This window comes from Musca domestica, unplaced genomic scaffold (genome assembly GCF_030504385.1).
Source record: "Musca domestica strain aabys unplaced genomic scaffold, Musca_domestica.polishedcontigs.V.1.1 32, whole genome shotgun sequence".
NCBI classification, from domain to species: Eukaryota; Metazoa; Arthropoda; class Insecta; order Diptera; family Muscidae; genus Musca; species Musca domestica.
In genome coordinates, this window is record NW_026712311.1 from 3,995,244 (window position 1) to 4,022,816 (window position 27,573).

At 35.4% G+C, this 27,573-nt stretch overlaps 1 protein-coding gene across 1 annotated transcript; it reads left to right on the forward strand.

The window, feature by feature from the left end:
- The first annotated feature begins 2,201 nt into the window (after nt 1–2,201).
- On the forward strand, nt 2,202–4,335 carry LOC101899399 (myotubularin-related protein 2). Its single transcript, XM_005177780.4, has 2 exons — nt 2,202–3,827; nt 3,897–4,335. The coding sequence occupies exons 1-2, from the start codon at nt 2,273–2,275 to the stop codon at nt 4,217–4,219; spliced, it is 1,878 nt and encodes a 625-aa protein (XP_005177837.2). The 5' UTR covers nt 2,202–2,272; the 3' UTR covers nt 4,220–4,335.
- The last annotated feature ends 23,238 nt before the right edge of the window (nt 4,336–27,573 follow it).

Genomic DNA, 27,573 nt, shown 5'->3' on the forward strand with positions numbered 1-27,573 from the left:
ACTTGCAACTCTTCTTCTTCTCATTCATGGACATTCAATCAGATGTTTTCTATTGTTTGTTTACCTTTTTCTGCTTTCAAATTAAAAATATTTTTCTTATAAGAAAATAAAAGACTATTTCCAAAATTTTCAAACAAACACCATTAGCAACAAGTTTAAAAGAATTCCGGGGAACAGATCAAATCTACTTTCTTTCTTTTATTGCACATATTTTTAGTTTATTGCTAATTTCCTTTTAATTTGTAAAATTTGTGCTTCCCTTCTTTTAATTCTTTGAATGGGGACAAATTGGTTTGTTTTGACAAATCAGCTGATTAGTTGCAAGCTTCTGCAGGAATACCGTCTGTTAACTTTTCGCATTTTCCTTGCAAAAGAGAATAAAACTACCTCACTCTCTCAGAAAGAAGTTGCTGGACAATTCATGCAGGAAAAGTAACTAGACACACCTTTTATTGTTAATAATCTGGAAAATAAATAATTATTACAAATGTTAGGTGGTTTTAAGCCAAAAAAATATTATAGCCTTTTGTTACTTCCCTTAGCTGTCATTCTTCTGATGTGATGTATTGACAACACTTTTTCTCCTAACTGTTTCCTTCTTTAGTTGTCGTTTGTTTTAATATGGGCCGGTTGTGCCTCGATCTTTATGGCAGTAAATAGTTTAATTTGAGCCATAAGTACATTATTAATTAACGGGAAAATTGTGAAATATCATAAATTTGATCGCGGTTACAAATATGATTGTAAAGTAAATTCGGTTTCGATAGTTATTTGTTGCAAAAAGTTGTATTCTTGTTTCCCTCCAAAAAGATTGTCATTTATGTTGTTGCTTCGCTTATGAGAATAAGTTTATGCGTGTGTGTTCGTGAGCGAGATGACCGAATACTTGTCATTTATATTAACGGCTATCGGTTGTGCCGCGGTCTCTGTGGAGTTAAAAAAATTAATTTATGAAACAATTGTGTTGTTAATTATCGATAAAATAATAAATTATCATCAATTTGATCGCCTTTAATTATATAAATGTGAAATAAAGTGGATGTTAAAAGTAATTCGTTGTTTCCCTCCAAAAAGATTGTCATTTATGTTGTTGCTTTACTTACGAGAATAAGTTTATAAGTTCGTGAGCCAGATAGTCGTACACTTGTCATTTATATTAAAAGCTATCTGCTGTGCATCGGGGATCTCGTTAGTGTTTGATAATTTTATTTAAATAATTAAAATTCGTTTTTTATTTATCGGGAAATGTTTGAATTATAATCCAATTGTTAAAGTTTAAAAATGAAATTGTAAAATTATTGCCATTTTTTAAATGTCATTTGTTGGAAAAACGTTATTTTTCATTTCTCCAATAAGATTCCAATTGATGTTGCTCGTTCGTTTATCATGAGTACGGTTGCGGGAAAGAAAAGAATGAGAAAAGTGTCATTCATTGCCCAATGTGATTTTAATATGAAGATTTTTATTTTTAATTTTATAAATAATAATCGGATAAAAAAAATTATCTCAAAAATATTTTCCGCTGGAAGTCCAGCCTCTATGGAATTGCTCTGTGCGTGTGATAGATAGAGTTTTCTGTGTGGTTTCTGAATTTTGCCAGAAGAGTCGATTTGTGTTTCTTCGCATCAAAGTGTTTCAAAAATAATTTAATATAAAAATGTGGTTTGTGTGAAATACGAGTTGTTAGTCTCAATGCTGATTTATATCAGAATCCAATCAACACAAGGAGAAATGAGGTGGCCAGTGAGGAAGGTGCGTTTTTAACCATTTTTTATATAAATAGTTGTTATATTTCTATGCATCTGAATAATTACCTGGTTTTATGAGAGTTTAAGAAAATACCAGGAGCTACGTTTAAAATTGAATTTACTTACTCCATTCAAGCTTATTAGTCTCGGACCAATATCAATCTTTACACCTATTTTTTTCTTAAGCATTTTGTACTGCAGATTTTAATAAAAATAATTTGCATTTTTCATTGGGTAAATACAATCGTAGGCTCACACAATAATTTAGTAGGAGCGTCATAATTGTTTTATTTTTTTCTCGAGTCTGTTTTTGTATCTTTAGACCCCTAATCTTAGTTGTCGTTTCGATCTATGCAACTCTATATCAATCGGCCTTTCTGTTTTGATTCTACATCTTTATTTCCACTTTTCTTATGTCCCTTCTTTTTCATTTCGATAACGCGCTTTCGATTTATCGGTGATATCGTTTGAGTTTTTTATGCAGTGTCGTCGTCGTCGGAAGCGTCATTGCTGACTTGGTGACAATGGACAGAATGGACAGGAAGGATCTTCAGGAAACTAGTAACAATTTACCGGATAAAACTACATCGAAAAATGCCAGCACAAATTCACTGGACACAGATTCAAAATCCAGTTCGATAGGCTCCAAACATGGCAACGAGACTGGGTCATCAAAAGACACGCCCTTTACCTATTTGGAGGGTGAAGAAGATCAAGACCAAAAGAATGATGTTACCTATGTCTGTCCGTACCGGGGTCCAGCCTATGGGGCACTGACAATAACCAATTATCGTTTGTATTTCCGTTCATTGCCGCTCAGAGATCATGAACCGCCTGTGGTTGTGGACATACCGTTGGGCGTTATTGCTCGTGTGGAGAAAATCGGTGGAGCCTCCTCGCGAGGCGAAAATTCATATGGTATTGAGATATTTTGCAAGGATATGAGAAATTTACGTTTTGCCCATAAGCAACAGAATCATTCCCGTCGTACAGTATTTGAAAAGTTGCAGTCGTATGCCTTTCCCTTGTCCTACAGTGGCAAGTTGTTTGCTTTTGCCCATGCAGCAGCCATTGGCAGCTCCGCGGCTGGAGAAAATGGTTGGAATGTGTATGAGCCATTGGCAGAGCTAAGGCGTTTGGGTGTGCCCAATGATATGTGGAGAGCTACGAAGATTAATGAAAATTATACGGTATGCGATAGTTACCCAGCCGTGTGGGCAGTACCAAAACAGGCATCAGATGATTTCTTGAGGCGGGTGGCTCAGTTTAGGTCACGCTGTCGTTTGCCCGTTCTGTCGTGGATGCATCCCCGCTCTCAGGCCACGATTACCAGGTGTTCCCAACCTTTGGTGGGAGTGGGTGGCAAACGCAGTGCCGACGATGAACAATATTTGAATTATATTATGGAGGCAAATGCCCAATCGGACAAGTTGGCCATCATGGATGCCCGGCCCAGTGCCAATGCCATTGCTAATAAGGCCAAGGGTGGAGGCTACGAATCGGAGGAGGCATATAAAAATGTTGAAATTCACTTTTTGGATATTCATAATATCCATGTGATGAGGGAAAGCTTGAGGAAAGTAAAAGAGGTATGCTACCCCACCATTGATGATTCGAAATGGTTGTCATCCATTGATAACAGCCTGTGGTTGAAACACATCAAATGTATATTGGCCGGTGCGGTACGCATTGTTGACAAGGTAGAGACAATGAGTACTTCCGTGGTGGTCCATTGTTCGGATGGTTGGGATCGTACCGCCCAATTGACTGCCCTGGCCATGTTGCTGTTGGATCCATATTACAGGACTTTGCGGGGATTGGAGGTACTCATCGAAAAGGAATGGCTTTCATTTGGCCATAAATTCCAGCAACGTATTGGCCATGGAGACAATCGTCATTCCGATGCCGATCGCTCGCCGGTCTTTTTGCAATTCATTGATTGTGTTTGGCAGGTGTCCCAACAATATCCCAATGCTTTTGAATTTAATGAACATTTCCTTATAACCATTATCGATCATTTGTATTCGTGTCGTTTTGGTACATTCCTCGGCAATACGGAATATGATAGGGTGCAGGAAGGTGAGTTTTGTTGATGATTGTTATTTGAATTAAAATATTCTAATGGCTACTTTGTTTTGTTCGATACAGATCTTAAACACAAAACAATATCGCTATGGACCTACATCAACTCGTCGGTGGATCAATATTTGAATCCGTTGTATCCCTCGTTTACACAGGGTGCCCAAACTGTGTTGCGTCCCATTGCAAGCATGCGTATTGTCAAGATATGGAAGGGACTCTATTGCCGCTGGAATCCCAGTATGCGACCACAAAATAAAATCTATAATCGCACAAGGGAACTGTTGACCATGCAGGAACAGTTGGTAAAACAGGTCACCGAGAAACGTCTGAAGGCCAATATGCGCCAGACCACACAGGCGGCATCTCGCCTGGCTTCTCCAATGCATTAGATAGGGGAATTTTATGATTATTATTATTATTTTTTTCTTGTAATTTGTTGGAAATTTAGAGATAATGCCTTCTTTTTTATTAGAATTTTTTAGATATATTTATATTCTTTTTTTTTTCGCGTGTGAGCATATATACATATGTATAATTAAGTATTTTTCGAAAATAAAAACTCAATATAGAAAAAGTTGATTTGAGTTTTAGCAGAAGAAGGATGTTTCTGGAACAGAACAAAGCCATAAGACAATTTTTTCAAGGCCAAAATCATGGATTTTCTATTTTTTTAAGGATCAACATAGCAACACATTTGGAGTATTTAGAGAATTTTTTTTTGGCATTCATACTGTAATTGTTAGCTACGTCTGTGACTGCATCAGTATGAATGCTATTCAGACCCGGTTGAAAGGCTGCATGATATAGAGGATTTTTTATATCGCTGGATCTGTCTCTCTAGATCATGCAGGTTCTTCCTGACTCGCCTGGGTGGGGGTGTTCTGTCCACCATATGGTCGTTAGGATGACTCCCATGATAACACCCAAGCAGGTACTGCAACGAAAGCATGCTGACATAAGGGAAGAACCTTCGTCTCCTCATGTAAATGGTCCACGGGAGTCATGAGGAGGCACCCTGCTGCAGTTCTCAGGGCGGCATTCTAACAGATCTGAATACTTTTTCCACTGCGTTGCACTTGAATTCGCAGACCACATAGCTAAACACAGACCGACCTATCGCTTTATAAGAGATAAACAAGGTTTCCTTATCCGCGCCCACGTGGTTGCGGCTAGCCCCTTGGATACAATGTTCCTGCTCTTCAATTTATCGCAGAAAACTTTGGCTTGCGCGGACGACTTGAACATGTTGTCGAATGTGACCCCAGGGATTTTCGGGTAGGTAGTGGTTCTCGATGTGCCCCTCGACCTTCACTATCGGCTGTGTTCTCATCTCCGCAGTTCATGTAGTAAATAGTGTGGCCGTTGATTTGGATATTTGATGATGATTTGGCGGATATTTTTATCTATTTCTATCTATCTATGGAACGAATTGAGATGAACGGCAGAAATTTTGCACACATGTGTATTTTACCAGTAGGCAGGTTAAGTTCGTAAATGGGTCATGTCAGTCCACGTTTTAATAAAACGGTACCACCCAATATTCGGCATTTTTATGATTTTAGGGGCATTATTCACCGTAATTGTTTGAAATATCGTATTTGAAATTCATTATGGGTCCTACAGCCTATGATTGAAAATTGCCTATGCAGGTCCACATCTTCATATAGCACCCATATAACAGTGCCTTCCAATATTCGGTATTTTGATGATTTTAGCGACTTTTTTTATCGAAATTGTTTCAAACTTCGTAGTTGAAGTTCGTAATGGGTACTGCAACCTATGACCGACAACTGTCTATGCAGGTCCACGTCTTCGTATAGCCCCCATATAATGATACCTCCCAATATTCGGTATTTTGGTGATTTTAGTGAAACTTCTAGCCGGAATTGTTTCAAATTTCGCAATTGAAGTTCGTAATGGATACTACAACATATGACAAAAATTGTTTTTGCAGGTCCACATCTTTGCATAGCTCCCATATAACGATACCTTCCGATATTCGATATTTTGATGATTTTAGCGACACTCTTTGCCGGAATTGTTTCAAATTTAGTATTTGAAATTCGTAATGGGTAGTACAGCCTACAACAAAAAATCGCCTATGCAGGTTCACATCTTTGTATAGGCCCCATATATCAATACCTCCCTATATTCGGTATTTTGATGATTTTAGCGACTGGAGGTATTTCAAATTTCATAGTCGAAGTTCGTAATGGATAGTACAGCCTATGACAAAAAAATTATCTATGCAGGTCCACGTCTTCGTATAGCCCCCATATAACGGTACCTCCCATTATTCGGTATTTTGATGACTTTAATGACATTTTTCGCCGGAATTGTTTTAAATTTCGTATTTGAAATTCGTAACGGGTACTTCAGCCTACAACAAAAAATCGCGTATGCAGGTCCTCGTCTTCGTATAGCCCCTTATATAACGATACCTCCCTATATTCGACGTTTTGACGACTTTAGCGAATTCGGATGAAATAATGATGATGAATTCGGATAAAATAATGTAGGCTAGTAAAGAATGCCTTTTCAAGGATCAACAAACCTGTAAAGGAAACTTTGGACTTTCTAAGGAAATTTTGGCAAAGTCCGAAAACCAGCACTTTTTTAAGAATTGTTTTTCATGGGCTAAGAGACAAAAGTGGTTTCTCAAATCTCTTCCTTATTTTCTTGAATAACTCCTTCTAAAAGACATTCATTTTCAAAAATCAATCGCCCCCGTAAAACATCTCACGTCTTACGGATGATGTCCTTTTCACTGCCGTGTTAAAGAGACTTGTTATTGTTGTCACATAAAAAAAAATTAGTAGACTTGCAATGGCTGCAATTTGAAGAAAGAAAGAAGAGTTTATAAATGTGACCAAAAACTAGCAACGACAACGGCAACAACACGCTCACACATTTAACCGTCTAGCTAGCTAAGTTGGTACAATGTTTGTTGGACTACTACTCCACCATGCATTCATTCGGTTCGAATTAGTTGCGCCAAATAAATTGTCCACGTACAACCTGTGTTAAACGTGATTTATAGAACTTCGAAACAACAACAACAACCAGAAGACGAAAAAAGTTTCTTTCCTTAATTTTATGATGGCAAATTTTCACAGCCTTAAAGAGGTATTTTCAAAGTAATTCGATTTGATTTGTGGGGATTTATAGTTGTGTAGAAATTTTAGGTGGCATTAAATGACATTGGAGAGCAAATAAATTGATGTACATATTGGTACAGGATAAAAGTAGCGGATAATGAAAGGTGGGGTAATTACAAAAACTTGCAATAGCGGCAACAGCCACATTGCATATATTTGGAGAGAAATAAAATACCCACAAATGACCCGGAATATCAAATTACTGCTGATTTGATTGAAAATCGGGTGTCGAAACCTTCAAAACACCAAAAAGCAAGAGGTTCCGGTATATACAGGGTGAGATGGAAATACTGCAACCAACTTCAGACTGCTGTCATTTCTAAGCCTCTCGTCCGACAGCTGTTAAAATTATTCCAGTGACAGCTCATTATATTGTTTACAAGCGTACAAAAGCATTTTGGTGAGAATTTTCCAGAAAAAAAATTATTCGTGATGGAATTCAAGCGGGATAGTGTGATTTCTTTATATTTGGCTGGAAAACCACAAGTGGCTAAAGCTATAGTTAGAGCACTCCAGCATTTAAATGTGAATACATCTTCTGTGTCTCGTACCATCGCTCGTTACCGTCATACTTGTAGCGTATCCCGACGTCAAGGAAGTGGACGGAAGAAAACAGCAATATCAGCAGAAATGGTTCGAAAAGTAAAGAAGCGACTTGATCGAAACCCGCGTCGCAGTGGCCGAAAAATGTCTCATGAGCTGAACATAGCGCAATATTCCATTCGGCAAATATTGAAAAATGAGCTCGGGGTACAGCCATTGAAATTCCAAAAAGTACAAAAACTTACACCGCAACAGAAAGAAGATAGACTCAAAAGAGCTAAAGAGTTGCTTCGCTTGGCCGAAAATGGTGATCTGCCGAATTTGGTTTTCTCCGATGATAAAACATTCGTTGTCCGGCAGTTTGTAAACAAACAAAATAATCGTGTTTACTTGTCAAAGAGGTCAGCTGAAAATGTGCACCTTCGGTTGGCCACCAGAACTCAAGCGCCGGCCATGGTGATGGCGTGGGCCGCCATAACAGCCGATAGTCGCTCCCCGCTCGTATTAATTGACCGTGGCATCAGAATTAATCCCGAATATTATCACGAAAATATTTTGGAGGGTGTATTAAAGCCTTGGGCACGCAAACATTTTGGCCCCAGACTTTGGACATTCCAACAGGACTCAGCGCCATCGCACTCACCAAGAATGGTTACAAAATGAGGTTCTTCATTTCCAACGTACAATGGCCACCAAAATCTCCGGATACCAATCCGTTGGACTATTGTGTCTGAAGTATTTTGGAAAGTAAGGTTGGCACTAAAAAATACCGAATTGTCGATCGTCTCAAGCAAGCGCTTGGCCGGGAATGAGCCAAAATACCGCAGAGCAACATTCGGGCAACGTGTGACGGTTTCATTGGCCGTTTGAAGGCCATAATTCGTGCCAAAGGTGACCAATTCTAACAAATCTAAACTTATTCTAAAATTTGATGCTATTTCCGTTTCATTCAATAAAATTAGAATAAAAATTGAAAAATTATGGCGTTTGACCTTGTTGCACTCTTTTTATCTCACCCTGTATACCCTCTCTAGCCATATGGGAATAATAATTACAGGATAAAAGTAACGAAAGTACCGTAAGCAGTTGAGAGGATTGTCTGGTAAAAACGTTGTTAACTTCGCTTTTTTAGGAGAGTTGACCCACCCACTGCGAATTCGGTTTGAAATTTGAACAGTTCTTAATAGTATGGTCTGATATAGGCTTGAACATAAACCATCCATGATTATAAGGCATGATATATGTTTGGAAATATTGTTAAAAAATTCATGATTTAATGACTTGAAAAGGCTTGAAACTATTCTTATACATTCCACGATTATATGGCTTGATATGGGCTTCAAGGTATTTTTAAACATCCCACATTGTATGATTTGACAAAGGCCTGAAAATATTCTTAAACAATCCACTATTGTATGGCTTGATATAGGCTTGAAAACATTCCTAAATAATTCATGACTAAATATCTTAATAAACGATCCATGTTTATACCTCTTTGAAGGCTTGAAAAAATTCTTAAAAATATTCTTAAATAATACCGATTATGTGATTTGATAAACGCTTGAAAATGTTGCTAATCAATCCATGTTTCTGTGGCTTGATATAGGCATGAAAATGCTGTTAAACAATCCACGATTATATGGCCTGATAAAGGCTTGAACATTTGTTCAACAATCCATGTTTATATGGCTTGATAAAGGCTTGAAAATATATTTGTATGACTTGTTATAGACTTGAAAATATTCCTAAAAAAATTAACGATTATATGGCATGATATAGACTTGAAAATATTGTTAAACAATTCACGATTATATGGCTTTATAAAGGCTTGAAAACATTCTTAAACAATCTCCTTCCCTAGGTCTGATAATGCTCTTAAATAATTCATGTTCATATGCCGTGATATGCCTTGATATAAATTTGAAAATATAGTGAAGCAGTCCATGTTTGCATGGCTTGATATAGTTGTTAAACAATTCACTGTAATATGGCTAGATATAGTCTTGAAAACATTCCTAAAAAATCACAATTATGTGGCATGATATAGGCTTAAAAATGTTGTTAAACAATCCACGATTACATGGCTTGATATAAGTTTGAACATATAGTTAAACAATTCATGTTTTTTATGGATTAATATTGGCATGAAAATATTTATAAACAATCGACGATTAAATAAATTTATATGTTCTTAAACGATCCATGTTTATTCGACTTTATATTGGCTTGAATTTGATGTTAAACAATCCAAGTTTATATGGCCTGAAAATATTGTTGAATAATCCAAGTTTATATGGTATAATATAGGCTTGAAAATATTGTTAAACTTTCCAATTTTATATTGCTTAATTTTATCTTGAAAATATTGTTAAACTCTCCAAGTTTATATGGCTTGATATAAGTTTGAAAATATAGTTATTCAATCCATGTTTATAAGGCTTGATATAGGCCTGAAAAATGTTGTAAAACAAATCACGGTAGTATGGCTAGATATAGGCTTGAAAGCATACCTAAAAAATCACAATTATATGGCACTATATAGGCTTGATTGTACGTTTTGATAAAGGCTTAAAAATTTTGTTCAACAATTCATGTTTATATGGCTTGATAAAGGCTTGAAAATGCTGTTAAACAATCTATGATTACATGGCTTGATATAGGCTTGAAAATATTTCTAAAAAACCACGATTATATGACTTGATTAAGGTTTGAAAATATTGTTAAACAATCCTTGTTTATACGGCATGATATAGGCTTCAAGATATTCCTAAAAACTCCATGAGTATATGGCTTGACAAAGGCTTGAAAATATTTTTAAACATTCCTCAATAAAATGTCTCCTCAATAGCTTGAACTCGAAAATTTAAAATCCACCCCATTGTTTTGCGTTTAATAAGTTGTTAAACATTTAAAAAATTTGTTAATAAACTAAACGTGATTTCAATTCTAATTGCGGCAAGGCCAATACAACAGCGACACCAAAAAAGGTTAGGGCACCGAATTAATGGCCTTAACTTTTTTCTCTTTGTCTGCAAAATGGTTATTACCAACTTTGTTCATTAAAAACTGAGGCTTTGTTGACATCCAATTTGACCTTCTTCCCAAGTTTTGTTCCCCAAAAAAACACACACATACACACACGCGCACATTTGCAACTTATTTCCACATTTAAACATATAATTAATAGCCGACTTAAAGTGTAAAACCATAAACCGGAGAGAGTAGGGAAATAACTTTTTGGCCATTTCGTATTGCTGTGTGTGTCCTTTTTTGCGGGGATTTTGTTCCGGTTTAAGACCAATAACAACAAAACAAATTCCCTGCTGTAAACTGTGGTAAAACACTCGCACACACACCATTGGACCAGACCAAACCGGTAGGTCCTCGTTGTCGTCGTGTTGATTGTTTTTGTTATTTGCTGTTGCTATTTTTTTTTGTTTGGATTTCACGTTGACAAATTAAATGGCAAAGTTTTGACTCAATGCGGTTGCCACCAGTGTTAGTGATTGCTGTTTTGGTTCTTGTTAAGTTATTGTAATTAAAATAAATAATGCCACCAATACATATGAAAACATATGTTGTCCAGGATTCTATTACAAAAGCAATGAGGTCAATATAACTGGCGAAATGCTGGAGCAACGTTTGCCGCATTATCATGCCCAAAGGGATGGTGGTTATTGCGAGAGAAGAAAAAAATAAAATAAAATTTGTTAAATTGGTATCTGCACTTATAAGTAGGCTCTGTAAGCAAGAATAACAGCATTAATATTTTGAAGGCTATAATTGAAACTATATCGATCCACAATTTAAACTTCCTGAAAAATATTTTGAAAGTTTTAGAAGGACATAATCGTATTATCTGTTATATAATTTCAATTTTTTTTATTTATATGACTTGAAAATATTCTTAAGAAATCCCCGATTGTATTGCTTGAACATATTGTTAAAAAACCCATGATTGTATGACTTGATATATGTTTGAAAATGTACTCAAACAATCTATGACTGTATGACATGATAAAGACATGAAAATGTTCTCAAACAACCCGCGATTATATGGCTTGGTATAGGCTTAAAAATGTCCTTAATCCACCATCATATGACTTGATAAAGGCTTGAAAATATACTTAAAAATCCAGGATTACAGGGTGAGATTAAAAAAACTGCAACAAAGTCAAACGGCATAGTTTTTAAATTTTTTTTTAATTCCATAGAATGAAGCAAAAAATGTCGGAAATAGCCTCAAATTTTAGAATAAGTTTAGGTTTGTTCGAATTAATTACCTTTGGTACGAATTATGGCCTTCAAACGGCCATTGAAACCGTCACATGCTGGCCGAATGTTGCTCTGCTGTATTTTGGCCCATTCCCGGCGAAGCGCTTGCTTGAGGTAATCGAAACTTTGGTATTTTTTTTATTGCCAACCTTGTTTTCCAAAATACTCTAGACACAATAGTCCAACGGATTGGTATCCGGAGATTTTGGTGGCAATTGTGCGCTGGAAATTAAGCGAGGAACCTCATTTTGTAACCATTCTTGGGTGGTGCGTGCTGAGTTCGATGGTGCAGAGTCCTGTTGGAATGTCTAAGGTCTGCGGCCAAAATGTTTGCATGCCTAAGGCTTTAATACACCCTCCAGAATGTTTTCGCAATAATATTCGGCATTTATACTGATGCCACGATCGATAATACGAGCGGAGAGCGGCCATCGGCTGTTATGGCGGCCCACACCATCACCATGGCCTCTTTGGCAAGTAAACACGATCATTTTGTTTGTTTACAAACTGCTGGACAACGGATGTTTTCTCATTGGAGAAAACCAAATTCGGCAGTTCACCACTTTCGGCCAAGCGATGCAACTCTTTAGCTCTTTTGAGTCTATTTTCTTTCTAATGCGGTGTAAGTTCTGTCACTTTTTGGAATTTCAATGGCTTTACCCAAAGCTCATTTTTTAATATTTTCTGAATAAAATATTGCGATATGTTCAGCTCACTAGCCATTTTTCGGCCACAGCGACGCGAGTTTCGATCAAGTCGTTTCTTTACTTTTCGAACCATTTCTGCTGATGTTGCTGTTTTCTTCCGTCCACTTCCTTGAGGTCGGGCTACGCTACCAGTATTACGGTAACGAGCGATGGTACGATACACAAAAAATTTATTCACATTTAATTGCTGGATTGCTCTAACGATAGCTACTTGTGGTTTTCCAGCCAAATATAAAAAAATCACGCTTGAATTCCATCATGAATAACGTTTTTTCTGGAAAATTCTCACCAAAATGCTTTTGTACGCTTGTAAACAACATAACGAGCTGTCACTGGACCAATTTTCACAGCTGCCGGACGAGAAATGACAGCAGTCTGATGTTAGTTACAGTTTATTAATCTCACCCTATAAGACAGTGAAATATTGTTAAAAAACCCATGATTATATGGCTTGAAAATGTTCCCAAACAATCCGCGATTATATGGCTTGAGATAGGCTTGAAAATATCTTCAAACAATCCACGATTATATGACATGATATAGACCAGAATATATTTTTAAACGATCCATGATTGTATGGCTTGAAAATATCTTTAAACAAACCGCTATTGTTTGGCATGCTAAAGGCTTGAAAAAAATCTTAGCAATACAGGAGTCTATACCTTGATATTGGCTTGAAAATATTCCTTTGCAACCCATGACTATATGGCTTGATATAGGCTTGGAAATATCCTCAAACAATTTACGGTGGTATGGCTTGATAATATTCTTTAACAATCCACGAATCTATGGCATGATATAGACTTGATAATATTCTCAAACAATCCTCGATTATATGGCTTGATATAGGCTTGAAAATATCCTTAAACAACCAAGATTATGTGGCATGAAAATATTGTTTAACAATCCATGATTGTATAACACAATATAGGCTTGAAAATATGTCAAACAACCTTTAAAATATAATTCAACATACAGGCTTACATGGCTTGATATAGACTTAAAATTATTGTTTATCAATTCATGATTATATGGATTGATAAAGGCTTGAAAATAGTCTTAAACAATCTATTATTGTATGGCTTGATAAAGGCTTGGAAATATCCTCAAACAATCTACGGTGGTATGGCTTGATAAAGGCTTGAAAATACTCTTAACCATTCAACGAAGCTATGGCATGATATAGACTTGAAAATATTCTCAAATAATCCTCGATTGTATGGCTTGATATAGGCTCGAAAATATCATCATACAATCCAAGATTATGTGGTTTGAAAATATTGTTAAACAATCCATGATTGTATAGCACAATATAGGCTTGAAAATATGTCAAACAACCTTTAAAATATAGTTCAACATACAGGCTTACATGGCTAAATATAGGCTTGAAAACATGGTTAATCAATTCATGATTATACGGATGGAAAAAGGCTTGAAAATATCCTCAAACAATCCGCGATTATATGGCATGATATTGACTTGAAAATATTCTTAAACAGTCCATGATTGTATGGCTTGATAATGGCTTGAAAATATTGTTCAACAATCCATGATTGTATAGCTTAATATGGGCTTGAAAATATGTCAAACAATCCACGATTATATGGCTTGATATAGGATTGAAGATACTGTTAAATAATTCCCGATTATATGACTGGATATGGGCTTGAGAATACTCTTAAACAACCCATGATTATATGGGTTGGCAGGCTTTAAAATATTGTTCAATATACAGGTCTACATGGCTTGATATAGGCTTGAAAATAATGTTTATCAATTCATGCTTATATGGCTTGATAAAATCTTGAAAAGTTCCTAAAACAATCTGCGATTATATGGTTATGGATATATATGGATTATATGGCTTGATATATGCTCAAATATTGTTTAAGAATCCACGATTGTAAGACTTGATGTAGGCTTGAAAATATTGTCAAACAATTCATGATTATGTGGCTTGATATAGGCTTGAAAATATTGCTAATCAATTCATGCTTACATGGCTTGATAAAGCTTGAAAAGTTCCTAAAACAATCCCCGATTATATGGTTATGGATATACATGGATTATATGGCTTGATATATGCTCCGAATATTGTTAAAGAATCCATTATTGTATGACTTGATGTAGGCTTGAAAATATTGCCAAACAATTCATGATTATGTGGCTTGATATAGGCTTGGAAATATTCCTTAACAGTCCTTGCAAATATGACTTGATGTAGACTTGAATTTTCTGCATTCCTTCGAATTGATACCCTCTCGCACAAGCCCACCAAAAATTTACTCTTCCATTCCTGAGGGCGATGCTTTTAAAGCCAACACATTCCAATGCGGCAACAAATTATTTTCGTAAAAGCCTTATTAACATTTCGTTTTTGGTCAGAAAATGTTGCCAGCCGCACAATCATCAACTGATTAGAAATGAATGGACGGGATGTGAGGATATATGGGTAGGTGGATTCAGATACATGTAACGGGTCACGTGGTCGCCATAATGTGTCTGTTTATTTGTAACAAACACACAACCTAAATATAAAACACATCACATGGATACCCTGAGCACTTGTGTAGCGCCAAAAAATAACGATTATTTTAATGGATGTGGTCCAATTACGAATGCTTATTTTCATTCGGCAGATTGTGTCCCCGCAAAAAATAAAAAAAAAAATTGTAAAAATAAATTTGAAAATTGTAAAATGACCATATTGTGGGGTGGGAGGGGTAGAGAGAAGGAGCGGCAGATATGAGTGCAATGTAAAACATTTGAAATCACGGTGATGAAATCAAGGACAATTGCTCATTTAAAGGATAAACCTTTTAAAGTGACGAAGCTGATTTTCAAGGGGTTCAAGATCAATATCATGGTCCAAAGGGTGTCGAAGGAAGTCTCTTAATTTTTTGGTGGCCTAACATTCAAACAGAAGTAACTGTTAAATGAATAGACATTTTTTTGTGTATGGTTCTTCCATTGCCCCTCCAAGTCAGCTGAGGAATATCTGAAACTATTTTTCTCTAACATGACCCGACTGTGTTAAGTGGTCAATAGAGTTTCTGATCGCCCCCAGGTAAATGTGGCAATATTCAATAAAAATTGTTTCTTCCTTTTCCCCCCAAAAAAACTGAATATTCAAGTTTCCCAAAACAGTAACAACAACTTAAAATGTTCTGCCAGTTTTAGTTTTAACTCCCAATAAATGATTTTCATAGCCAAGGCAGAAATCCTTAACATTTCATAGTTCTTAAACAATTCATGGCGAATTGGCGACTGAATATTGTTTGTCCGTCCGTCCGTCCATCCGACGATGATGATGCAGTCCAAACTGAAGGTAAAGTGCACTGCAGTTCAAGGCATGTTCACAGACAACAACAGCAACAATCCTTTAGGGATAAACTTAAAAGTTTCATGTTTGCCTTGTTATCCATAAAGGGATCCAAGGGGCATGTGAGGAGCGACGGCAAAATGTAGCGACTGCATACAACTCAATTTCAGACTTTTGGGATGTTTAAAGTTAAACGAAACAACTTTTCTTGCAATGAAAAACACATTGGAAATCTTATGGACGAGCAACAGTTAAATGGTTCTTGCAATGGATAATTAAGTTTTTCTGGAAATTTAAAGCATAACAGATGATGAGAGTTTGAGTGGAAAGGTCAAAAAATGAAATATCTGTTGGAATTATAGAGCATTTAAAGATCTGTAACAGTCCACAATTATGTGGCTTAACATAAGCTTCAAAATATTCGTAAACAATCCGCTTTTATATAGGTTGACATAGGCTTAAAAATATGATAAAATAATCCACTTATATATGACTTGAAAATATATTAAACAATTCACGATTATATGACTTGAAAATAATCTTAAAAAATCCACGATTGCATGGCTTGGCATAGGTTTGAGAATATTTTTGAGAAATTTACGACTGTCCACCGTGTTAAAAACCTGAAAGTAATCTTGAAAAATTCGCGATTACATGACTTGATATAGGCTTGAAAATATTGTCAAACAGTGCATGATTACATGGCTTGATATAGGCTTGAAAATTATGTTAATGAATCCATCATTATATGGCTTGATATTGGCTTGAATATACTGTCAAATAATCCATGATTATATGTGATGACGTAGGCTAAAACATTTTCTTAAATAATCTACGATTATATTGCTGGAAATAGGCTTGAAAATACTCTTCAACCATCTACCATTATATAGATTGATATTGACTTGAAAATATTTATAAATAATCGCCTATTATCTGTTCTGAAAACAATCTTAAATAATACGCTATTATAAGGCTTAACTAAGGCCTGAAAATGTTTTAAAAGAATCCACTTATATATGGCTTGATATAGGCTCGAAAATATTGTGGAAGCATCCATGATTATATGGCTTGATATAGGTTTAAAAATATTGTTAAACCATTCATGATTATATGGCTTGATATAGGCTTGAAAACATTATTAAATAGTCGACAATCAAATGACTCGAAAATAATCTTAAAGTATCCGCGATTATATGGCTTGATGTATATTGTTAAATAATGCACGGCTTCATGGACTGGTATAGGCTTGAATATTACTTTAGATGGCTTGATATTGACTCGAACATATTGTTAAACAATTCATGATTATATGTGATGATATAGGCTTATTTGAATCTAAAGGAATCTACTAATATATTTGGCTTGATATAGGCTCGTTTGATACTCAAGGAATTTATAACTTGATAAGAGTTTGAAAATATTCATAAACAATCCTCCATTACATAGCTTGGCAAAGCTTTGCAAATATTGTTTACCAATTCACGACAACATGGCTTGGTATAGACATGGAAATTATGTTAATAAATCCACGACTATATATGACTTGATAAAGTCTTGAATATATTGTTAAACAATTCATGTTCATGTGCGATTTTATAGGCTTGAAAATAATCTTAAAAAATTCACGTGTTCAGGGCATGGTATAGGATTGAAAATATTTTTAAAAATTGGCGGCTGTCGGGGTGGTGGAAGTTTAAAAATAATCTTGAAGAATGAACGATTATATGGTTTGATGTAGGCTTGAAAATGTTGTTATAAAAGCCATGTTTATTTGGCTTGATAACAGCTGGGAAATGCTGTTAAATAATCCACGATTACATGGCTTGATATATTCTTGAAAATATTCCAAAAGAAATCTACGATTATATGGCTTGATATAGGCTAGTACATATTGTATATATGGCTTGATAGATTCCTGAAAATATTGTCATACATTTTCGATTATAAGACTTGATGAAGTCTTGACAGTATTTTTAAACAATCCACGATTATAAGGCATGATATAGACTTGAAAATATTCATAAACAATTCGCTATTATATGGCTTGATATTGGCTTAAAAATATCCTCAAGTAATCCACGGCTTGTATGGTTTCAAAATATTCTTAAACAATCCAAAATTATGTTGATTGATTTAGACTCGAAAATAATCTTAAAAATCTTGAGATAGGCTTGAAAATATTGTTTAACATTCCATGGTATGGTATGGCTTGATAGGCTTGAAAATATCTTGAAACCATCCACAACTATACGGTTTAATATTAGACTGAAAATATTGTCAAGCAATCCAAAATAACATTGCTTGAAGTAGGCTTTAAAATATTGTTAACAATCCATGTTTATACGACTCGATATAAGCTTGAAATTATGTTAAACAATCCACAATTATATGACTTGATATGGGTTTGAAAATATCCTCAAAGGCTTGAAATGTTCTGAAATAATCCACGATTATGTGGCATTGTATATAGACTTGAAAATATTCCTAATCTGCGATTTTATGACTTGGTATAGACATGAAAATATCCTCAAACAATCCACGATTGTATGGCTTGATAAAGGCTTGAAAATGTTCTACAACAATACGCAATTATATTGCTTGCTATAGACTTGAAAATATCCTTAAACAATCCCCGATTATATGGCTTGATACAGACTTAAAAAAAATTTGCCATTATATATGTCTTGATATAGACTTCAAAATATTGAAAAAAATCCGCTAATGTATGGCTTGACATATGCTTTAAAATATTGTCATACAGTTCACGATTGTATGGCAGTGTTATATGACACCAAAAATGCTTGAAATATTGTCAATGAATTCACTATCATATGCTTTTATATATTCAAAGTATTATTAAAAATCCACGCTTATATGTCCTGATGTAGGCTTGAAAACATTGCTAAACAATGCATGATTGATGGCTCGATATGTGCTTGGTAATATTTTTCAACAATCTACTTTTATATGACTTGATATGGGCTTGAAACAATTTATGCTTACATGGCTTGAAATAGGCTTGAAAACATTCTCCAACTTCTCTAACCACCATCGTTGCATTCTTTCAGCTAGTTCATTTAACAAAACCTCATATTTAAATATTTCAACTCCAAACATCATCATATTAAACATAAGGCATGCTTAAAGGACTCCCCAATGAGAACTAGCTACTATTCCGATTGCTTTTCATATGAAGTGCAAACAAAAAACGAAGGATAGTCACATAAATCACATACGTGAATATTTTAAATATATTTATTTGTCAGCAGTGGATTTCTTGGGGCGCAATTTTATTACAGTAGCCGACAACAACAAGTTTGAATTTGTTTAAATCAAAACGGAAACAAAACTTTAGAAACTTTTTACAAGCTTAATACAGTTCCTCCTCCTCTTCATTCTAGGAACAACAGTAACTGTCCATGTAAGCCACAAACACAGGTTTGCTGTGCCTGATTGTCTCGAGATTTGTGCATATTCCGTTTGGCTAAAGAGTGGGGCGTTGCGAAAAAAGACCCCAACTTTCGAACTGAACTAATTCGACCCACACTCGCTCACTCACTCTCTGATTCATTCAGTATGCGAACTTCATAGTTATCGAATAAGCAAAATCTTCAACTATTTTTACTGTTGGTTGGGAGGCATCGTGTTCCACATATTAAGATGGGGGGCAACAACAAGGACAAAAAGTGGGGGGCGAAACGCTTAAGGAAATTCAACAGTTTGTTGTTTTTATTGCTAAAGCAGATTTGCGGTTTTGGTATGTTTGGCGAAATTTTTTTCGTAAGCGGATCTGGGCAAACTTGTTTGCTATGAGGAATATTTTCAAGACTATAATAAAGAAGTGTTTCAAAATATTTTTCAAATCTTTTTCAGGCTTTATACCCATAGATTAGCCATACGCATGTTTTCAAGTCATACAAGCCTTATCATAGGGGATTGTCTGGGATTTTTATCAGGTTGTTATTAAGCTATATGCCCTTGCAATATTTAAGCTAATATTCAAGCCTATTTCAAGCCCTATAATTGTGAATTGTTTAAGATTATTTCGAAGCCTATTTCAAGCTCTATACCCATAGTTTATTAAGGATTGTTTTCAAGCCATTCAAGCCCTCGAATTATGGGCTTTTTAGGATTTACGTCAAGCCTATTTTAAGCTATACACTTTTGTATTATTTAAGCTCATTTTTAAGCCCTAAAATTGTAGATTGTTGAAGATTATTTCTATGCCTATTTCAAGCATTAAGTACATAGATTATTTAAGATTTTTTTCTATTCAATATCCAGTCCGACACATATGGTTAGCTTTGCTTCAAGCCCTACAATTGTTTATTGTTTAGGCTTTTTAAAAGCCTTTCAATTGTGGATTGTTTATGATTATTTTCAAGCATATTTTAAACCCTACGGATTGTTCAATATTATTTTCAAGTCAATATTCAGTCCAACAGGCATGGCTTGCCTAGCATATTTTCAAGCATATTTCAAGCCCTACAATTGTGGACTGTGAAAGATTATTTTCAGGCCTATTTACAGATCTATACCCATAGATTATTCAAGATTACTTTCAAATCTATATCAATTCCGACAGTGGTAGTTTGCTAAGCCTTTTTTCAAACCTATTTCAAGTTCTACAAACGTGAATTATTTAATATTTGTTTCAAGCCTATATCAAGCCCCACACTCACTCAATTTTCCAGGCCTATTCCAGTAAATTATTGCATATTATTTTGAAGTCTATTTAAAGCTCTGAATCCCGGGAGTGTTAGAATTATTTTCGAACCCTATGATTGTGGATTGTTTAAGATTATTTTCAAGTCTATTTCAAGCCCTATACCCATCGAATATTTGAAATAATTTTCAAGCCTATATCGAGCCTGAAAATGAAAGTTTGCTTAGCTTATTTTCAACCCTACAATTGTGGATAGCCATCGACTGTTTTGACTGGGTTTTTTAATATTATTTTCAAGCCTATTTCAAGCTCTATACCCATAGATTTTTTAAGGTCGTTTTCAAGCCTACTTCAAGCCCAAAATCATGGAATACTTAGCATATTTCAAGCCAATTTCAAGCCATACAATTGTGGATTGCTAAAGATTATTTGCAAGTCTATTTCAAGCTCTACGTTTATGGATTATGTATGATTATTTTCAAGCCTATATCAAGTCCCAATATCATGTAATGCTTGGGATCATTTTGAAGCTCAAGCCTACAACCGTGATTTTTTCTAATTTTCAAATCCTACAATCGTTGATTGTTTAGGAATTTACAAAGCCTATTCCCGAAAATGATTTAATGTTATTTTCAAGCCTATTTAAAGCTCTGAATTCGTGGAATGTTTAAGATTATTTTCAAGCCCTACATACGTGGATTGTTTAGTATTATTTTCAAGCCTATATTAGGCTATTATTTAAAATATTTTCAAGCCCTATAATAGTTTATTGTTTAGGAATTTACCAAGCCTATTCCAGAAAATTATTTAATATTATCCTATTTAAAGCTCTGAACTCGTAGAATGTTTTCAATTATTTCCAAGCCTTTTTCTATCTCTACATACGTGGATTGTTTAGTATTATATTCAAGCCTTCAAGCCTATAAGATCTATACTAGTTAATTACTCAACATTATGTTCAACCCTTTTTCAAGCATTTCTATTTCAGGTTCTACACTTGTTAATTAATTAAAGTACTTATCAAGCCTATTTCAAGCCATACATACGTAGATTGTCTTGAATTATTCTGAAGCATTTTTAAACCCTAAAGCGTTGATTGCTAAAGATTATTTGCAAGCCTATTTCAAGCTCTATACTGATGGATTATTCAAGATTTTTTTCTAGCCTATATTAACTTCTATTCTCGTTTGTTTTGAAGCCCAACAACTTAGGATTATTTAAGATTATTTTCAAGGCCATTTCAGGTTCTATACCCAATATTATTTAAGATTATTTTCAAGCCCTACATTAGTAGATTGTTGATGATTTTTTTCTAGCCTGTGTTAAGATTTACAATCGTTAATTATTTTAGAATATTGTCAAGGCTATTTCAACCTTTACATATGTTTAACCTTTTCAAGGCATATATTTATGGATTGTTTGACAAATTTTTAAGCTTATATAAGATCGTATAATCGTGAATTGTTTCAGGATTTTTTCAAGCCTATGTCAAGCCATATAATCAAGGATTGTTTAACAATCAGCCTATCTCAATCCGCATAATCGTGGATTGTTTGAGGATATTTTCAAGCCTCTATCAAGCTATATAATCCTTTATCAATCCGTACGACCCTGGATTGTTTGAGGATATTTTCAAGCCCATATCAAGCCATATAATCGAGGATTGTTTAAGAATGTTATCAAGCATATATCAAGCTATATAATCCTTTATCAAGCCGTACAAGCGTTGATTGTTTGACAATCCATCAAGCCATACAACTGTGGATTTTTTGGTGATATTTTCAAGTCTGTATAAAACCATATAATCTTGGATTGTTTGAGGATATTTTCAAGTCTATATCATGCCATATTATCATGGCTTGTTTAAAAATATTTTCAAGCCTATCCAAGCCACATAATTTTGGGCTGTTATAGATTTTTTTAAGAATATTTTCAGCCTATTCAACCCACATAATTTTGGGTTGTTTTAGAATATTTTCAAGCCCATATCAATCGATATAATCTGGGGTTGTTGGGGATATTTTCAAGCCTATAAGAGCCCTACACTCTTGGATAATTTATCTTTATTTTCAAGACTATTTTAAGCTCTGTATTCGTGGATAATATTCGATTATTTTCAAGCCTAATTCAAGCCCAACAGGAATTACTTAAGACTATTTTCAAGTCTATTTCCGAATATATACGCACAAAATGTTTAAGGTTATAATCTAGCCTATTCCATGCCCTATATTCGGGAAGTATTTCAGATTATTTTCAAGCCTTATATTCATAGATTTTTGAAGATTATTTTCAAACCTATCTCAAACTTTATACTCGTGAATTTTTAAAGAATATTCTGAAGCCCATTTCATGCTCTGTACCCGTGGATTATGTGAGATTATTTCCAGGCCAATTTCAAGCACTAAACCGATCGTTTATTCGAAATTGTTTTCAAGCCTATTTCAAGCCCTACAACTGCGGATTTTTTAAGGTTATTTTCAAATCTATTTCAAGGCCCTAGGTAGTGGATCTTTTAAGTCTATTTCGATGCTTGTTTAAAGCGATCGTTTATTCGAAATTGTTTTCAAGCCTATTTCAAGCCCTACAACTGCGGATTTTTTAAGGTTATTTTCAAATTTATTTCAAGGCCCTAAGTAGTGGGTTGTTTAACTCTATTTTGAAGTTTGTTTCAAGCTATTTTTTCAAACCTATTACAAGCCCTAGAGTTATGTACAGTTTTCAAATATTTTCAAGACTATTTCAAGCCCTAGAGTCGTAGACCGTTTTAAACTAGACTATATAATAATGGACCATTTTTGAATATTTGGAAGACTCTCATCAATTTTGTAACCTCCAATTTATTCCGAATTTTTCGAAGTTATTGCCCATTTCGGAAATTACAAACTTTATCCAGTTTAATTCGTTTGGTAGCCAATCTGCTTACGAATCAACTACATGTATCTCTGTGTCGGTCTCTGAGTGTGTGTGTGTGTGAGTGAGAGTACGCCCGTGTGTAATCCTTTTATTTCATGTTCATCACATTGTTCTACAAAAGGACACAATTCGCAGTTAGTTGGAGTGATAGCAGGACGAATGTAAAAATGGCACACACACCCATACTCGGATATGTCTACTATCCCTGCAACGTTACCTTGCAGTTTGTAATGCCTCGCACGTGATCTGATAACGTAAATAACAAATGTTCTTCGTACACTTCCGAGTCTTTGGCTGGGATTGTTTTTTATTCGGAGATGGGTTTAACTCTTTTGTTCGGGCTTGTCGCAATTTTCGCTTGTAGCTTATTTACAGCTTGATATGAACTTATCCGCAAACTCACACACACACGTACACGCACCACACTCACACACACGTAGGGGTGGTGGCGGTGCTGGTGGGACACAAGGACAATTCTGCAACTGTTTGGGAAATTATTTTAAATCCAATCCAATATAAAACTGGCACCTGTGCGTGTGAGAGTGTGTGAAAGGGTTTAGCTTGTTGGGTGAATCCGTTGGTCTGGTTAAATTTGTGGCTGACACTCGTCGCCAGCTGGCTGGCGGTGTTGGAACTCCAATAAGTTTTGCGGTCTATAATAAATTCTCCCGTTTTAACTTTCGAATCTGTTTGGCCCACCAGAAGCAAAAAAAAAAGTTCAACAACAGAAAATTATCATCATCAGGTTTTGTTTGTTTTTCCCGCCGTGAAGAGGGCCATTGTCGCATTTATAATTCATTCATTGACTCTTATCGGGATCTGCATATATTTGACTAGTCAGGTTGGTAAAGGACGAGAAAAAACAACATTAAACAAAAAACTTTTCACTCCTCTTCAAAAGTCAAGTAGACGAATGAGGCTTTAAATGGATAAATTTTGTAATGAATTTAAATGGAATTAGATTTTTAGCTGCAGCAGCATTGAAGGTGTTAAATTGTAGGATTCACACCTTAATCGAGGATTTGTTTGGAAATTTTGAAGGTTATATTCCAAACTCTACTTCTAGATTTTTTAGATTCCTTTCACAGCAACGGTTTCATTCAATAATGGTTGATATCCTCCATCCTTTGAAAAATGGTCTGGGAGGTTGCTATTTTTCAGCTTTTAAATAAATATATATTTATAGAAATTTTTGGCAGAATTGTCTAAAGGCTATACTATGCTACTTACAGGGTGAGATGAAAAAACTGCAACCAATTTCAGACTGCTGTAATTTCTAAGCCACTCGTCCGACAGCTGTTAAAATTATTCCAGCGACAGCTCATTATATTGTTTACAACCGGCGTACAAAAGCATTTTCGTGAACATTTTCCAGAAAAAAAGTTCTCGTGATGGAATTCAGGCGTGATAATGTGATTTCTTTATATTTAGCTGGAAAACCACAAGAGGCTATCGTTAGAGCTCTCCAGCATTTAAATGTGAATAAATCTTTTGTGACTCGTACCATCTCTCGTTACCGTGATATTGGTAGCGTAGCCCGACGTCAAGGAAGTGGACGGAAGAAAACAGCAACATCAGCAGAAATGGTTCGAAAAATAAAGAAGCGACTTGATCGAAACCCGCGTCGCAGTGACCGAAAAGTGGCTCGTGAGCTGGACATATCGCAATATTCCATTCGGCAAATATTGAAAAATCAGCTCGGGGTAAAGCCATTGAAATTCCAAAAAGTGCAAAAACTTACTCCGCAACAGAAAGAAAATAGACTCAAAAGAGCTAAAGAGTTTCTTCGTTTGGCCGAAAGCGGTGATCTGCCGAATTTGGGTTTCTCCGATGAGAAAACATTCGTTGTCCAGCAGTTTGTAAACAAAGAAAATGATCGTGTTTACTTGCCTAAGAGGTCAGCTGAAAATGTGCACTTTAGGTTGGCCATCAGAACTCCGGCCGCTTGTATTAATCGACCGTGGCATCAGAATAAATGCCGAATATTATCGCGAAAATATTCTGGAGGGTTTTTTAAAGGCTTGGGCACGCAAACGATGGTCGATCTCCGCTCGTATTAATCGACCGTGGCATCAGAATAAATGGCGAATACTATCAAGAAAATATTTTGGAGCGTGTATTAAAACCTTGGACACGCAAACGATGGTCGCTCTCCGCTCGTATTAATCGACCGTGGCATCAACATAAACACCGAATATTATCGCGAAAACATTCTGGAGGGTATATTAAAGCCGTGGGCACGCAAACATTTTGGCCGCAGACCTTGGACATTCCAACAGGACTCAGCACGCGCCACCCTTGCAATGAGGTTCCTCGCTTCATCCAATCCGTTGGACTATCGTGTCCGAAGTATTTTGGAAAGCAAGGTTGGCACTAAAAAATACCAAAGTGTCGATCACCACAAGCAAGCGCTTCGCCGGGAATGGGCCAAAATACCGCAGAGCAACATTCGGGCAGCGTGTGAAGGTTTCATTGGCCGTTTAAAGGCCATAATTCGTGCCAAAGGCGACCAATTCGAACAAATCTAAACTTATTCTAAAATTTGATGCTATTTCCGATATTTTTTGCTTTCATTTAATAAAATTTAAAAAAAGAAATGTAAAAATTATGGGGTTTGACTTTGTTGCAGTTTTTCTTTATCTCGCGTTGTTCTTCATCCTGATTTTTTTTTCAGAATTGTCTAATTCTTAATAGATACTCGGAAATGCATATATGAGGACCTAAAAGCCATTCTTATTTCAAACCTTCTCCCTTTAAAACATCTCCCCTCTCCCCCAAAAGTTTAAAAAGTATTTTAATGCAGTCTCCTAAATAGTAAACCATCTACCCTCGAACGAAAAAAGTCTCCCAAAAATTATTATCATGCAATGGCCATCGGTCATATTTAGAACAATGAAATTTAAAAAAGTTTATCCACTGTCCTCCTTTTCATTCCCCCTCCCTATCCTCATGGACCATCTCAGCTCTCCCACATGTTTGTTTCACAAATGACTCGATGAAATTACAGTTTATTAAGGCGAGACCGTAGAAAATATGGAAACTTTCAAGCGAATAATGTCTTCTTTTTTCTCTCGTATAGCCCGGAGGGTTTTTCGTCTTTCAAGCAAAAAAAAAAAAACCGGAAAAGAAAAAGAAAATAATAGTCTCACATTATCATCGTTTAAGATGATAAGTGGAATAAACGAATTCAACTTTATCCTCGGATAATCTTTAACACGTCTACTGTGTTTAATGGGAAGGCATATGGGTTAATACATTTGCAGGAAAAATTTTTGGCAGGGAAAACAATAGTATTCTAATATGGAATCAAAAACTCTTCCCATATTTCTAAAATTAAAAACTGAGAGGGCTTGAAATAGGCTCGAAAACATATTTAAACAATCAAAGTTTACATAACGTGGAATAGGCTTCAACCAATTCTTAAACAATTCGGAAAAATAGGTCCTTAAATAGCCTTGAAATTATCCTTAAATATTTCACGAATACAGGACTTAAAAAGGGGCTTGAAAATATGTCTAATAAGTCCTCACAGCAGGGCTTGAAATAGACTTGAAAAAGATTAGAGGAAATACCCAAAAATCCATGATTACAGGGCTTAAAATAGCTTTGAAATTATCTCTTGAATATTTCACGATTGCAGGACTTAAAATGGACTAGAAAATATACCTCTTAGTCTACACAGCAGGGCTTGAAATAGACAAGAAAAAGGCTTGAAAAAACACCGTAGAAATTCGCGATTTTAGGGCTTGAAATAGCCTTGAAATTATTCTTATTCACAATTACAGGACTCAAAACGAGGCTTGAAAATATGCCTAACTGCTTCACACAGCACGGCTTGAAATAGGCATGAACAAGCCTAGAGGAAATACCCAAGAAATCCACGATTACAGAGCTTGAAATAACCTTGAAATTAGTCTACACAGCAGGGCTTGAAATAGACATGAAAAAGGCTTAAAAAACCAAGAAATGCACGCTTTAAGGGCTTAAAATAGCTAAGAAATTATCATTAAATATTTCACGATTACAGGACATAAAATATGTCTAATAAGTCCTCGCAGCAGGGCTTGAAATAGGCATGAAAAATGCCTGAGAAAAAAATTCTAAGTAATCCACGATTACAGGACCTGGAATAGCCTTGAAATTATCTGATGAATAT